Raw genomic sequence first — 15,649 nt, forward strand, 5'->3', positions numbered from 1 at the left:
TGTGTGTGTGTGTGTGAGTGTGACGTGTGTGAGAGAGAGAGTGTGTGTGTGTGTGTGTGCAAGTGTATAATGTGAGTGTGTGTCTGTTTGTGTGCGTGTGTGTGTTCGTGTGTGTGTGTGTGTGTGTTTGTGTGTGTGTGTTTGTGCGTGCGTGCGTGCGTGCATGCGTATAGCGTGTGTGTTTGCGTGAGTCAGTGCGGGCGTGCGTGTGAGTGTATGTGTCAGCACGTGTGTGTGTGTGTAGGTGCGTACTTGTATGCGCACCGAATGAACTCGAAGATCCAATCCTCTCATGTCAAGAATTCTCAGCATCATTCATAATCTGCTATGCAAAAAAATCCCCCAAAAAACTAACAAACAACTGAAAAAATAGAACGTGGGAAATTATCAAAATTCAGAGAAACATCGTCGTCAGGTAGGTACGAACACATGGATGGGGTATAGGTGCAGGCGGACAGCTAAATGGCTAAATGATCGGGTGCGATCAGTTCGGGATGGTTGCTGAGAAACGATGCAAAGATGACAAACAAAAAGATAAATACATACACAGACATACGAGCGATGGTTTGAGAGAGAGATAGCTGAGAGAGAGAGAGAGCGAGAGAGACACAGAGACAGAGACAGAGAGAGACAGAAAGACAGAGAGACGCATGGGGGGGGGGGGGGGGGGGGGGGAGAGAGAGAGAGAGAAACCCACTTTTAATCATGATCACTTTCAAGCTAAAACCTCTTTGAACATATTTCAGAAAGGCACGATCTTTAATAAATCAAATGAAAACAATCATATTTAATTTTCAATCAGTCCAGATCAATTTCAAAAACACTAATACAAGGGCCACAAAGGAAAACAACAAATATGTAAACAATTTCAGTAAAATAACATTTCCTTAACCCGTTAAAATCGGCTTTTAAAGAAATAAATGCGAATTGACAAACAGTGTTGAAAACTAAATTGAAACTTATGATGGTGGCAGATGACGTTTTATATACAGACATTAAAACCAATGACATAGTTCTCATAGATCTACGGAGAAAGATAAAAACAGTGTGCTGTGAATGACTAGACATTCCAGTAAAATGCAGCATTTTTGTTTTTTGATTTGTGCTGTGAGCCAGGAGTGATCTGATTCTCAGTACATGTGTGATGGGAGCGTGCGTAGGGCCAATGCCCACGCGAGTGTGTGTGTGTGTGTGTGTGTGTGTGTGTTTGTGTGTGTGTGTGTGTGTGTGTGTGTGTGTGTGTGTGTGTGTTATTGTGTGTGTGTGTGTGTGTGTGTGTGTGTGTGTGTGTGGGTGTGTGTGCATATGCGTGTCTGTGTATGTGCATATCTGTGTGTCTGTCCGTGCACGCCCAAGCGTGAAGCTTTGCACCACATGTTAAAACAAGAAGTGTATCATGCAGGAAAAATCGAACACCAGCGGAAGGTTGCCTTTTTCTTCAGGGAAGGCAACCCGGAATGTGTCACAAAATGACTCACAACATAATAAAAACAACGACCAGAAACTGAGACGTAGGCTAGTCCTTGAACTGAAGAAAGGCCAAAACTACATATAAATCATCTACATCTAAAATTTGACATGAATTAGAAAAACATGAAACTAACGATAGATCAAGAAAAAGAAATACAAGGTGGAAAAATGCATCAGTGTGGCGCATCTGAAGTTCGACATGATAAAAAAAAAACCATCACATGAATAGCAGTTGTGGATGTATATAGGAACCACGATTAAAATTTGTTTTTGTTCAGTTGACTGCTCTCCTTCGGCAACAACAACAACAACAACAACAACAACAACAACTTAACAGGCGAACAGAAACACACACACATCGGTGTGGATCATCAACGTTGAAATCAGTCGTGTGAAAACTGGACTGGCAATAAGAACCAGAAGCGCATGATTCTGTTGTACCGTACTTGACTTGTTGCGCTCGCTCAGTACACGGGAGAAAACCCCGTCCCAAATTCCCAACGTTAGTTAAAGACAAGTTGTCGTTCTTCCCAATACACATGTGCTGTGAAGCATAGGTGTAAGCGCATTGTGTGTGTGTGTGTGTGTGTGTGTGTGTGTGTGTGTGTGTGTGTGTGTGTGTGTGTGTGTGTGTGTGTGTGTGTGTGTGTGCGCGCGTGTGCAACATCATGGTGTAACGTTTGGGCAGGAGTAATCGGCTGATATTCCACATTTTGTTTGCTACAAACAAATCGTGCACTAAAATCTCAATATGAAACGAAACGTCCCTTAAATATCAATATGCCTGAACATATTAATAAGAAAAGAGGCACTGTATGTGCAACTGATGTACGCATGTGTGTGTGTGTGTGTGTGTGTGTGTGTGTGTGTGTGTGTGTGTGAGTCACTGAAATGTACAGGTTCAGAAGCCAGAAGTTAATACAGCCTAACCGCAAGTCTAGATCAATACAAACAAATAAAAAAAACATACAAACAAAATCATACACACACTTCCCTATACATCCTCAGCCTTCAAATGAATCGTGTGAGACAATTTCGTCACAGAACTAGCAGCAGAACCAGTCGAACTCGTAGCACCAGCAGCAGAACCAGAATCACCACCACCACCACCACCACTCGCCGCTTTCGCAGCCGCGGCCTTTCGCTCTCGCAGTTCAAGGGAGGTAAGCTCGTCGAGAAATTCCTTGGTGAGTTTGGACAAGTTGTCGTCCTTTTCCTTCTTGCTGGGCAGTCGGACAGGCGCCGGGGCGGGTGTGTCTTTACGACGAGGATGTGGAACTCGAGGAGAAGATAGGGCCTCGGCTTCACGCAGCATGTCCTTGAGCTTGCTGTTCTCGTCCGTGAGGACGCTGACCTCGTCCTTCAGCATGTTGTTCTCCTTCTGCACGTTGCTCTTCTTCAGGTCGTTGACGGCCTTCTTCAGGTCCTCGTTCTCCGTGTAGAGCTCTGCTCAAAGGGAACGGTACAGACGAGGACAATATTAGTGAGGTGTCCGATATAGAAACTAGGTCAATATCAGATAGTCTTTTTTATTATTTTTATTTCGTTTCTTATTAAACGAGACACTGAATCTTTACTCCACTACTCTTGCTTGAGCACGTCACCAATTGGTCGGTTGAGGAGTCAGCACTCAATAAGCCATCGACCCATTGCTTTCCACTGCTCCCCCGTCCCCCCTCCCCAACCTCAAAAGGAAGAACGAACACAGCAAACAAGGGAAGCACAGACCGCCGGACGGCCAGTGACATGCAGACACAGAAGCCAACTTTATAGCCTGTGAAATTTGCATGAAACACCGACTTTACTGGCCACTATTTAACCAAGTAAATCCTCTCATACTTAAAAGGAAAGGAAAAAATTCAACAAGAACTCACGTATATTGCGGTCGTTGGCATCGTGCAGACTGTTCCTGTGTTCCTGCAGCTCGGCCTCCAGGTTTTCCTGCACCTCCTGGGCCTCCACCAGCTGGTTCTCCAATTGCACCACTCGCATGGAGAGCGCGTCCACCGTCTGGTTCAGGGACGACTGCACGCACAAACAGTACAGTCACAATCCTTCTTTGACAGGCTCACTAACTTACTGGGGACCTTTTGCCATCCATCCAGGAATTCAAACATTCGGCCCACACGAAAGATCCAGTGCAATCCAGCGGCAAATCAAGCTTTCAAACAAAAAACAACACAACACAACACAACACCACACCACACCACACCACACCACACCACACCACACCACACCACACCACGCAACGCAACAACACAACAACACAACACAACACAACACAACACAACACAGCTTCGTGCAAGGAGCTTCGTGACTGAATAGACTCCTCGAATTCGACTTCGCCCAATTGTGTAGAATCAGATCATGTCTACATCGTAAACCAACCATGTCATTTTTGAGATGTAACTTGTAGTCCTCCAGCTCGCCCATGCGGAGCTCAACACTCATCTCCCGCTTGCTGAGCCTCCACTTCTCTCGCTTGAGGACGTTGACCAGGTTCCGGGCAGAGTCCAGCCCCGCGTGGAAGCGCTGGATCATGCTCGTCTTGTGGTCGTCTGTCGCGTCCTCTTTGTCCGACTGGAGGACAGAATATGCATTGAAAGTCAAGAGAGCTCATGAATTCGTTTTATTGCGTAGTAAAAGACATCTTCCTCTCACCCCAAGCCCATTTTTCTGATCTTGCTTATTCAGATTTTCTGTTCTTGTTCATAACCTGTGTAAGTTAACTTCCATCAGGGCTGTCTGAGCGGAGAGGGAGAGGGAGAGGGAGGTGTGTGTGTGTGGGGGGGGGGGGGGGGGGTCTCGGTTCCGGAAGCCCCCCCCCCTTCTATTACCCGGCAAACGCACATTTTTTTTCTCAAGGACAGACCCAAAATGCCCCTATCAAACGCAAAATGTTAACAACATGCCTTGCCTTTCCTCTTTACTCCCGCTTCATTTAGGAAGCCCCTCCATCCAATACACTTAGTCCCGCCCTGGCCATTTTGCACATTTTAAGACTCTTTCCTCCTTTGACCTAGTTTTCTCAGAGGACGGTGCACTGCCCTGCGTTCATCTGCCTTTTAGGCGTCTTTGCTGAACTCGGAGGAAACAAAGTTCAGGCAAGGGAATTGAAAAAAGTAAAAAAGGATGAAAATGTGTAAGTAATATCAATGTCGACGGCGCGATGCGCCTAGCCTCATTAGGGGGGGTCCGGGGGCATGCCCCCCCCCCCCCCCCGCCGGAAAAAAAAGTTCTCCAAAGAACCCAAATTGTGCAATTTGGTTTCATCTGAGCTCCAAGTTTGCCATTAAATTCAGTTTTTCAGAACCATTTTTGCCTCCCCCTTTTATTTTTTCGGCGGACACTTTTGCTGTTTTCGGCGAAAATTTTCCTTTCGGCGGACAATTCCCATGCCTGAAAGTTGCTTTCAATAAATGTCATTTAAAAGATGCGTACAGTACCGCGTAAACAGCGGCATGATCGTCCACGTTTTATTAATCTCAGTCAATAGGTCTCAAGAGTTCTCTCCGTCAGACTAGTAAAATACAATGCGGTGGCAATGTGCAGTAGGGGAAGGGCTCCTAATATGGACCACTTTTTGTTTCATGCTAATAACTAGCTTGTTTTCTTGCGAAGAAGTTTCATTTTGTGTTTGGTAGTCCTTCTCTCTTAGGTGAACCGTTAGGCCTAATTAGAGTGACATAGCTTTGATAGACACTCAGCAAAAATTAAATACATAAAAAATCACAAATGGTCCATCAGTGAAGCGGCCTTCACGAATCACTGTCAAAAGCCCCCTATACTTCAAAATAATGTGATACAACTTAGTGTGCATGTCAGACTAATTCAAATATGCTTTAGATTTATCTGTTTCGGGTTGATGAGAGCATTATTTGAAGCACACCAGGAAACTAAAGAAGCATATCAAAAACAGAGTGTAAATAAGTGAAATTATCAACTTCCACAAAAAGAAGACAATTTGATATAGTTTTTTGAAAGCTCGAAGGCTAGTTATAGGTTATTTTCAGCAAGCTTCTTAATGAATTAATGAAAATCGCCTTTAGCTTTTATTTTCTTCTATTTGTTGAAGGTGGTCCATATTAGGGGACTCACACATACTTTGATATTTTGCTTTTATGTTTTGTTTCCAGTAGAAACTCGGGGTCAAAACTGCTAAAATGTAACAAATACGGTCTTAGCTGTCATATATAGCAATGTTTGTGTGATAAAAGCTTTGGCTGTGGACAGAAACGAGTCTGTTTTAGGCGTCAAATTTAGAGTGAACGCCGCCAAAAGTGAAAAAAAGAGAAAAAGCCTAACGGTTTTGAGGTTTGTGTTTCGGCAACTGTTTTGACATGTGCAAGTTATCCAGAGAGGGTGAATACAGCGAATGAAATTGTTTTTAGCGCTCTAGCGCCGTTAGTTTGTCAGATCAAGAGGTGGTCCATATTAGGAGCCGGTCCATATTAGGAGCCCTTCCCCTACTTTCAGTGCTGATTTTGTGAACCAAAAGACATACCATGATGTACTTTTCATCGATCTCGGTCAGCAGGTCTGAGGTGTCTTCTAGTTTCTCCAGCAGTTCTTCAGCCGCCGACATGAGACTGGCGTTGGTCTTCGACTGCCAGTCCGCGAACGTCAGGTTGGACGTCGCCATCTTGCTGTCGTCACGATTCTGTCGTCACAGCCTCTGAAATACACACACAGATACATAAACATGACGTCATTTTGACCTGCTTGTGTTGTCGTCATAAGTGGAATAAATAGTGTGATGCCTAAACATACATGATTGAGAGTCAACTCAAGGAACATCAGTATGAAACAAGGTAAAATAGTAGCGATAGCAGTGTTGTCTTCAAGCATCGGTCTTGAATTAAATGACGTAGACTTTTTTTTATCTGACCATTGCTCTGACCCCAGGCCGGTTGACCGTCCGATGATTTTGACATGTAGGTCCTCTGACCATGAATTGTGCAACTAAACGGACTAAACCAGCGCATTTGGATCTATACTTAATTGAAACCCAGGCAGAACTGACCTATTGTCTTCCGAGTCCGGGAACAACACTGATGTAGGTCTGGAAGATCTTGCCTTCAGGTGTGTATGTTTTTTAACATTCCCTGGTCTAATTCTACCTGGAGTATTTAAATGTTTTTTCCTTTGTTCTCGCCCATTTTTATCTTGATTTTACTTTTGCGGAAAGCAGGATATGATTCATTTTTAAATACCAAGGTCATTCCGCCTTTGCCAGCTACAGAGAACAGTTACTGCCTGCCTGGCCCTGAACTTTCTGCGTCATCGTCATGTAAGCTTCTGTCTGTCGTCAACACATCAAACGTCATTCTCTGACTATGATGTCAAAGCGCAGGCTCAGTCATCGGACACGTCATCACAGAGCAGCGCTGTCACTGCGATATGAATGATGAGGTAGACAACATTTGTTACCGGGTGTAACACGAAATTTTTACTCCACGAAAAATATACTCCGGAGTAAAAATTTCGTACGAAATTCTTACTCCGAGTACACCTTTCGTACGAGAAAAGAACTCCCCAAGGCACGAAAAAATTACTCCCTCCACGAAATTTGTACTCCCCATTTTTTTTAAAATTCCAGTAAAAATCTCGTACGCGAAAATGGGATGCGGGCGAAGGGATAATGCCAATATGTGATCTCGCGCAAACGAATTTCGCGCTACCCTCCCTCCACCCCTTCAACCACCAAGACTAACAGGGGACATGGAAGTAAAACTTTCGTACACCTGGCATGGGAAGTTAAATTGCTTGTGTTAGGGTGAAGTAATTTATTCGTTATTTATTCGTCAGGGGAGTAACATTTTTGCACGAAATGTTTACTCGGAACTCACCTGTCGTGGGGAGTAATTTTCTCGTGTAATGGGGGAGTACTTTTTTTGTAAAGGGAGTAACATTTTCGTACGACATTTTTACTCCGGAGTAAAAATCTCGTGGGAGTAATTTTCTCGTGTTACACCGGGTCAAAGACGTTAGAAAACATTAAGGAGAGAAGGTACATTTTAAAATACTTTGAGCATAAAATTAATTTGTTCATGGACAAATACGTAATATATGGGTGAAGGATGAATTTAGTTTCGTGTTTTGGCCGCTTACATTGATAGTTACGCATGGTTCGCTGTATCATCGTGTGGTGACCGCTACAAGCCGTAGTCTTATTTCTTGTTTTCATAGAATGCATTTTTCTTTTTCATACATTGGCTGAAACTCCCACGGTTTTCACGTGTATGGCCGTTTTACCCCGCTATTTAGGCAGCCATACGCCGCTTTCGGGGGATACATGCGTGGTATTTTCGTATTTCTATAACCCACCGATCTCGTACGTGGATTACAGGATCTTTTCCGTGCGCACTTGGTCTTGTGCTGGCGTGTGCACTAGCAGGTCTGCACATAAGTTGGCCAGGCCCGGCCGGGATTCGAACCCACGACCTTCCGCAATGTATGACTGAAGGCGAATATTTCAGCTGGCAGGTATTATTTCATCGATTCTTCTTGTAGGGTATGTAGGGACGCCAAAAATAAAGACAATGCTTCTCATGGTCAAGATCGTTTACAGCGTTGAGACTTCATTCTATCATGCAGATTCTTATTATATATGAAGTCTTATATCGCGCGCGTATCTCCAGACTCGGACTCAAGGCGCAGGGATCTATTTATGCCGTGTGAGATGGAATTTTTTACACAATACATCACGCATTCACATCGACCAGCAGATCGCAGCCATTTCGGCGCATATCCTACTTTTCACGGCCTATTATTCCAAGTCACACGGGTATTTTGGTGGACATTTTTTCTCTATGTCTATACAATTTTGCCAGGAAAGACCCTTTTGTCAATCGTGGGATCTTTAACGTGCACACCCCAATGTTGTGTACACGATTCATTCTGTACCGTGCCCCTGTTTTCCCTCACTTCAAAATGTGCTCCATTCCACCCATCAATCTCAAAGAAGGTTCGACAGTGTTCACGCATACTTCATGCTTACTATGTAAATTCATTCCACCATGTATACTTCATTCAATTATGCAGATTCATTCCACTATTTATACTTCATTCAATTATGCATAGTCATTCCACTATGTATACTTCATTCAATTAAGCATATTCATTCCACTATTTATACTTCATTCAATTATGCAAATTCATTCCACTATGTATACTTCATTCAATTATGCAAATTCATTCCACTATTTATACTTCATTCAATTATGCAAATTCATTCCACTATGTATACTTCATTCAATTATGCAAATCCATTCCACTATGTATACTTCATTCAATTATGCAAATTCATTCCACTATGTATACTTCATTCAATTATGCAAATTCATTCCACCAAGTATACTTCATTCAATTATGCAGATTCATTCCACGCTGTGCCATTGTTTTCCGTCACTTCAAAATTGATTTGCTCCACTCCAGCCCGTCTCTTCAAAAGAAGGTTCGGAAGTGTGGAGTGATCTATCGTAGCTAGACAAGAGTGAAGGGGAAGGGGGGGAGGGGGGAGGGAGAATAAGGAGGGGCTCATGATGGAGGAGTCACCAGGGCAACGCTGCGTTGGAAGCACGGTGTACACAAACAACAGTTCTACCACAGATGCAAAAATATTGAGGAGGAGGAGGAGGAGGAGGAGGAGGAGGAGGAGGAGGAGGAGGAGGAGGAGGAGGAGGAGGAGGAGGAGGAGGAGGAGGCAGGAGGAAGTGAACAAGAAGGAGAACCAGAAAAAACAATAGGTAATCTTGAACCAGAGCCTTGTAAACTCAAAAAAGTTCTTCTGACGCAACCAAAGCCTCATACTTTGCACACATTCCTCTTTTAAAACATAAAAAGCCCTTTGAACTGCATTTCGTATCACTTAAAAAAAAACTGACTTTGATTAATGCATAGGAAGTAAACCGTCGGCGTCACAATTGTGAGTACGAACACGACTGGTAAAGCTTGCCGAAAAGTTCAAGCTTATAGCAACGATACCGGAAAATAAGGATGATTTGGGCAGCTTTGCATTAAAAAAAAAAGATCCTCCTTTCCCGTACCAACGATGATGTACACACCACAGATCTGTTCAAGCTTGTATATGGGATAAGACTATCCCTCCACTTATTCACATACCAAAAATCAAAAGCCTGGATGCTCTCTGTGCTCTGTGGGCATTTTTTAATGGCTCACCACAGCAAGCAAGTGACCAAGTGGACCCAAGGTATAGTCTTATCCCATGTTATAACCCTGGCAAGATCTGAGATGGTGGTCCCAACTGTTTCCACAGCGAGAAAATGTAAATTTTACGCCCTCACGGCAAAGCGATTAGGGGCATGTTACACGGCGGGGAAGTTTGTTTCCACAGCAAGGTTGAATGTGATTTTAAGAGAAAAGTTGTGCCTGAGAGGCTGACATCAACAACGGTAATTATACATGACAAATGCCAAATGAATTTGAAAACAAAGACATGCCTTCACATCGAGTTAAAACTTGTAAATGGTATTCAAAGTGTCTGTCTCTGAACAGTGACCCGTGGCATTGGCGGGTCAAAACGACGAAAGAGAAATCCCGCTGAACACTGCAACACCTTATGATAAATCGGGCCGCACACATGTGTTTATGGCGGGTTTAACGGCCCATGGGCTCTAAGTCGGATACACTGTTGAATAACATTGCCATTTTACGCTGCATGTTACCCCTTCTTTTGAATAAATGCTCGTTTAAATAACATTCTCATGTTATGCCACAAAGTCCCTCTTTTTTTTAATAAATGCACTGTTAAATAATATTCTCATGTTAAACCTCTTCCTTTGAATAAATGTATCAGATCCGACGCTTTTGAAGGGACGGAAGAGAGCCAGTTTTACATTGCGAAAGTGGCATCTGGCGCCAATGACTTTCTGGATGCTTTACTTCGACGCCATATTATCCACGGAAGTTGTCAATGGCAGTTGAAAGTAACGCTTGTTTTTCGACAATGTGTAAGCAGGACATTGTGTTGCTTCAAATAATCAAACTGATGATCCACCTGTATTCAAATTGTTTGTTGAAACTACGAATCTTGACTCCGAATGTAAGATTGTCAAAATCCAGTCCTCTCTTACGGTGGAGTCCCTTAATTTCTTAATACACTTTTCACAGGAATAGAAGCAAATTTCGAACACTTCATGGCTACCAGTTTTCCACCAATACAACACTTTAATGAGGGCCCCAAAGGGGGGGGGGGGGGGTTCATCACGATCACGGGAAGGGAAATTAAGCTTTCACGATCACAGTTACCTTGATTTTTGTTTTCCCAATCACAAACACCTTGGCGAATAGAGGATCATAGAGTGATACAGCTGTGAAAAATGTACGTTGAAAATAAAATGCTTTGCAACAATGCCCATCACGATCACGAAAACAAATGACGATCACGATCACGAGACTTAATTGTTTTTGTCATCACGGATCACGAGCAAAGTCCCATCACGATCACAGAAATGGAAATTTCGGCAATCACGGTCACAGAAAGGTCAAAAAACGCCAATCACGATCACGATTTTAAACCCTTTGGGGCCATCTTTAATTATTCGTAAGTAGCATTCGCAAGAGTTTTAACGACAGGCTATATTTGGGGGGAAGCAAAACAGTCACTTTTTCACAACGTCGTGCAGAAAACAGAAGACACGACACACCCAGGCTCTCTCAAACACACGAACACAAAATAAGCCAGGCAAAAAAAACACCTGTTGTATTTCGAAACACAGGTGAGTGCGGAAGGATATGTGTGGCTCTATGTAACCTAGGATATAGTTCGTGGTTATAGTTTTGAAGCATGACGTTCTTCTGGCTGCAGAACAAAGGTAGACAAACCCGTGTTAATTAGTCCAAACGAGAACTGTATAGCCTTTAAATTCTATTATGCCCGGTACAAGTTAATGAGTCAAGATGAACCTGTGCAACTAATGTGTGTGTGTGTGTGTGTGTGTGTGTGTGTGTGTGTGCTTGCGTGTGTGTGTGTGTGTGTGTGTGTGTGCGTGTGTCTGTGCGTGCGTGTGTGTGTGTGTGTGTGTGGTGTGTGTATGCGTGCGTGTGTGTGTGTGTGTGCGTGCGTGCGTGCGTGTGTGTGTGTGTGTGTGTCCGTCAATGCGTGCGTGAGTGTGTGAGTAAGCGAATGTGCGTACGTGTGCGCGTGTTTGCATGCGTGTGTGTAAATGATTAATGTAGTCAGCATAGGCCTACAAGTCACATTCGCACTTTCTCTTGATAACATTATGTGATTTCCCATGAAACCTTTTTTATGTTGTTTGTGTTTCAAATTCATGTCATCGATTTATCCTATACCTTGGGGGTATAAACAACTATTAAATCTAAAATCCAATCGAATATAAAGTAGGTTTACGAGACAAGCAGAAAAACATTTTTTGTTTGAGATTTTCATCTTCAGATTTTAAATTAGCATTAATAAGAGCAGGAAAAAATCCCACAATGCATACTACATTCTATGATCACAAAGGTTCATTATTGTTAATCTACAGTGTAGGTCTACTCGATCGATAATAATATGCATCAACATTAAAGTGCCTTTGCCCTAGGCGAATCGCCTGCCATAATTATGCAAAAACCAATGTTGTTTAAAATGTGCACAAGCTCAAGCATACACAATGTTAATGCTAACACACACACACACACACACACACACACACACACACACACACGCACGCACGCACGCACGTACGCACGCACGCACACACAAACGCGCGCGCACGCACACGCACACACGTAGACGTATTATTAAATGTCGTATTTTCCCAGTGCAGTGGCCGCTCTATTTGCACATTCACATACATTAATTTTGTGTACCGTCGAGATATGTCATCTATTCCCCCACCGAATATTTATTCACAATGACAAAAAATAAATCTTTTAATTCCTGAAAACATGTTATAAATTCAGCGTACCTGGAAGAAACAAGCGAGGAGCATTTGTGAGAAATAAGCAGTTAACCTCCTTTTCCAAACACATTCAGAAGAAGGATAACTGTCAGTGTGTCACTCAGCAGCTGTCACGCACATGCTCGTCACGCTTCACCTCACACTGAAAAGCGTGACACAAAACTGTCATACGTGACACACGCAGCGCCAGCTCAGCCTTTGTTGTAAACCGCACAGAGAGCTACACGGAAGCACAAGAGTTCGGGACATAAGCAACAATCCGAAGTCACAGACTTATGTAATTTTCTGGGCTGTTACTGGGATCTTTCTGCTGCAAATTGCCGAAATGGTCATACTCTTTCAGCAATTGTGTGATGTTTAAGCCTGTCCTTAAACTCCCATTTTCCCACCGTGAAAAAATAATCGGTCAAATTTGGCGATTTCAGAGCAGTTTTGGCGTTTTTCTAACTGCTGACGCAAAACGATAATTACATCTCTGGTATATACCTGCAATATTTCAGTGTTGAAATTTACGGCTTCAGACAAAAACAACAACAACATATAATTATACCACTCAAATGACTTTAAGGGACATTTTGAAAATCATGCACCAGGAACAAAGTATTTGGAGTATGACCTTGAAGTTTTGTCATGTTTTAGTTACATCAGTTGGTTTAAACAAGTTTATTCAATAAATTCCATTGGTACTATTACCGCATACATGAAATAAGGAACATGGAGCACAACAAGCTAGGCTTATAAGCGTACTCTTAAACATCAGTTGCGCATATGTGGCACAGCCGAAAGCTTTCGAAAAGATATCGAAGGAACGAATAAGATCTGGTGAAGGAGGGCATCCCCCTCTTTAAAAATAAAATTAAAAGATAATTTAGGGCCTGCTCAAGACGGTCAAAAACGTCTCTCGCACGTGAAGGATTGTTTTTCACGAGGACTAGACTAAAATCTCGAGAGTTTCCTATTGGATTGGCTGCCGTTACCAGGAACTTGTCTAGCTGCGCTGAGCAAACAGATCGCAGAGTAATTGTTCTACCACACAGCAATGTCAAGAAATTGTCCTTTAGACATAGATTCGCCCATCGAGATGTGACAAAGTGAACCAGAATTAAATTTCGAAGAGGTGTGTGGCTATGTGATTCCTTGTCAAGTAATTATTGGCTGTTTATCATGCCACATGAGCCAGCCAGATACATTTTCTGAGAGGATTTTGTGTGCCCAGTCGTCCACAGTTCAGGTCAAACACCCAGAACATAATTGTAACCAGTTGATCTGCAACAGTAATTACTGCAGTAGTGAGGTGCAGTACTGAGAGGGCAATATCACTGACTTTGATGATGGCTTGGTCCTCATACGGTTGGATTTGTCATCTTATTTGGTTGTGTTCCATTGATATCTAGACCGTTTCGGTTTTTATAGCCTGCAAATGGCCTGCGAGCAAATGTTCAATATTTTATTGTCTACGTGGCTGGTTTCAAGCCATATTACAACTCTGTTCATGGAAACACCTTTACTGACTCAGACCAGCACTGGTTCTTTGTAAATTGTATAGGATGCTAGGAATTGGCACCTGAGACCGGTCAATTTGAACCCGCGAGTTCTGCCATTTTAAAAGAACACGACAAGCCCTCATTGGTCAATGTTCACAGAAACCACAGCTTTCATATACGTCATGTGTTGAGTGTCCTAATAATTGTACTGGTTGGTGAGAATGATTGTCAGGAAATCATAACATTTCGCGTTTTTATTGAGCGCCAGTAACCCCTTTTCTGGTTTAACCATGACTTAAAGATTTCCCTGAATAACTTTTTTTCTCTCCCTGTCGTTGCATCAACATGCACTATTAAACTTATGTAAAGTGGCTAGGACAAGGAGCTTCCTGCTTTTTAGAAGGGCCCTCGACGTAAAGTTTTTTTCCTTTCGTGCTCAGATTTATTGCTATGCACATTGGGCAACAAAGAGAAGTTACAAAAAGTTCACCTTTTTCTTTAATCGTCAACCTCGATGCAACAATTTATTCTTTCGCCCAGTGCCTGCACCTTACCTGCACCAGTCAACTTATGTTATAAGGCGTTGGGACAAAAAGTTTCCCGCATTTTTAAAAAGACTGAATGACACTTCATGTACTTTGTTTTCCGCTTGTGCTCAAATTTCTTTACTGTGCATATTCGATCACCCTTAAGAGTGCATTTCAAACGTGTCTTACTTTTAAACATGCCTTCCTTATCGTGTGGACCCAGGCCTACTTGTAAACCAATACAGATCCATTCGGACTTGTACATGCAATGGCAGTATCCTTCCACTTGGACGCATACCAAAACTCCACAGTTTGTTGGTTTTCTGTTGAGAGGGGATAGTTTTCTGACACCCATGTCAATTTGCGAAATTAATTCAGCATAAAAAGACAGTGCAAGCACTGGCTGTTGATTTTTGGTGTTTGTCCAAGTTGAAAGATGCTCTTATATCATGTAAAAGTCTGGACAGATCTCTGGTGTACAAGATTGTTTACACAGGAAGGAAGCTAGAGGCCGTCTTTTATTTTCATTTCAAAAGGTTGTACTTATTTTAAGAACCAAACATTCACGTATATTCAAAATCTCTCATGCCTTTCAAGAACGAAACTCCCGTGATGTTCAGCGTTACAGGAAAGGACATACAACAGGACAGGGAAAGATTGGTCTGGAAAAACCGTCATACTGGTTTCTGTGGTGTTTTCTTTATCGTATTTTAAGATAAGGAGCGTAATAGCCATCAGTATTTGCCTAAAGGCGACTCCATTCATTATCACATTGTACGCAGCTTGTTTAGTGTACATCACTGAACTAGAACTCTCTGGTTCACATCGATCTACTTTAATCCGCTACCATGCCTCAGGCTCCGTGTAAATTCGACCAAAATGTCGTTAGAGGTCACCAGCACAAGCTCTAATAGGTCAGTGATCCCAAAACCAGGGGGTGTAAGCTGTTCAATAAACTGAACATTGAAGAGGTGTTTATGAGCCAGAATAAGATGGAGGGGTGAGATCGACGGGCAAGAGGGGGAGGAGTAGGTGGGGGGAGGGGGGGGAGGGGATGGAGAGTGGGTTTCTGACTTAGTTTTAGATCACCCATGATCAATCACTGACAGCTTTGACACTCACGTGCCCCTGTATTGCGCACCTCTCGTTTCATCTGACGATAGCTCCATAAGTTCCGCCTGGGCTTCAAACAAACAAGGGCCCACTTCACGGTACAGAGTCCAATTAGTGCGACGCCTGC

At 42.9% G+C, this 15,649-nt stretch overlaps 1 protein-coding gene across 3 annotated transcripts in view; it reads right to left on the bottom strand.

The window, feature by feature from the left end:
* Window positions 1-740: 740 nt before the first annotated feature.
* The window catches only part of LOC138953765 (paramyosin-like), a 26,740-nt gene continuing 11,831 nt past the window's right edge, over window positions 741-15,649 (bottom strand). For all 3 annotated transcript variants that reach the window (XM_070325669.1, XM_070325670.1, XM_070325671.1), the window contains exons 2-5: window positions 5,975-6,145; window positions 3,859-4,050; window positions 3,345-3,495; window positions 741-2,916 (exon numbers count right to left, since the gene is read on the bottom strand). In XM_070325669.1, the coding sequence (XP_070181770.1) occupies window positions 2,465-2,916; window positions 3,345-3,495; window positions 3,859-4,050; window positions 5,975-6,112 (933 nt within the window). In that variant the 5' untranslated portion in view covers window positions 6,113-6,145 and the 3' untranslated portion in view covers window positions 741-2,464. The remainder of the gene's footprint in view (window positions 2,917-3,344; window positions 3,496-3,858; window positions 4,051-5,974; window positions 6,146-15,649) is intronic.

Source organism: Littorina saxatilis, linkage group LG17 (genome assembly GCF_037325665.1).
Source record: "Littorina saxatilis isolate snail1 linkage group LG17, US_GU_Lsax_2.0, whole genome shotgun sequence".
Lineage (NCBI taxonomy): Eukaryota > Metazoa > Mollusca > Gastropoda > Littorinimorpha > Littorinidae > Littorina > Littorina saxatilis.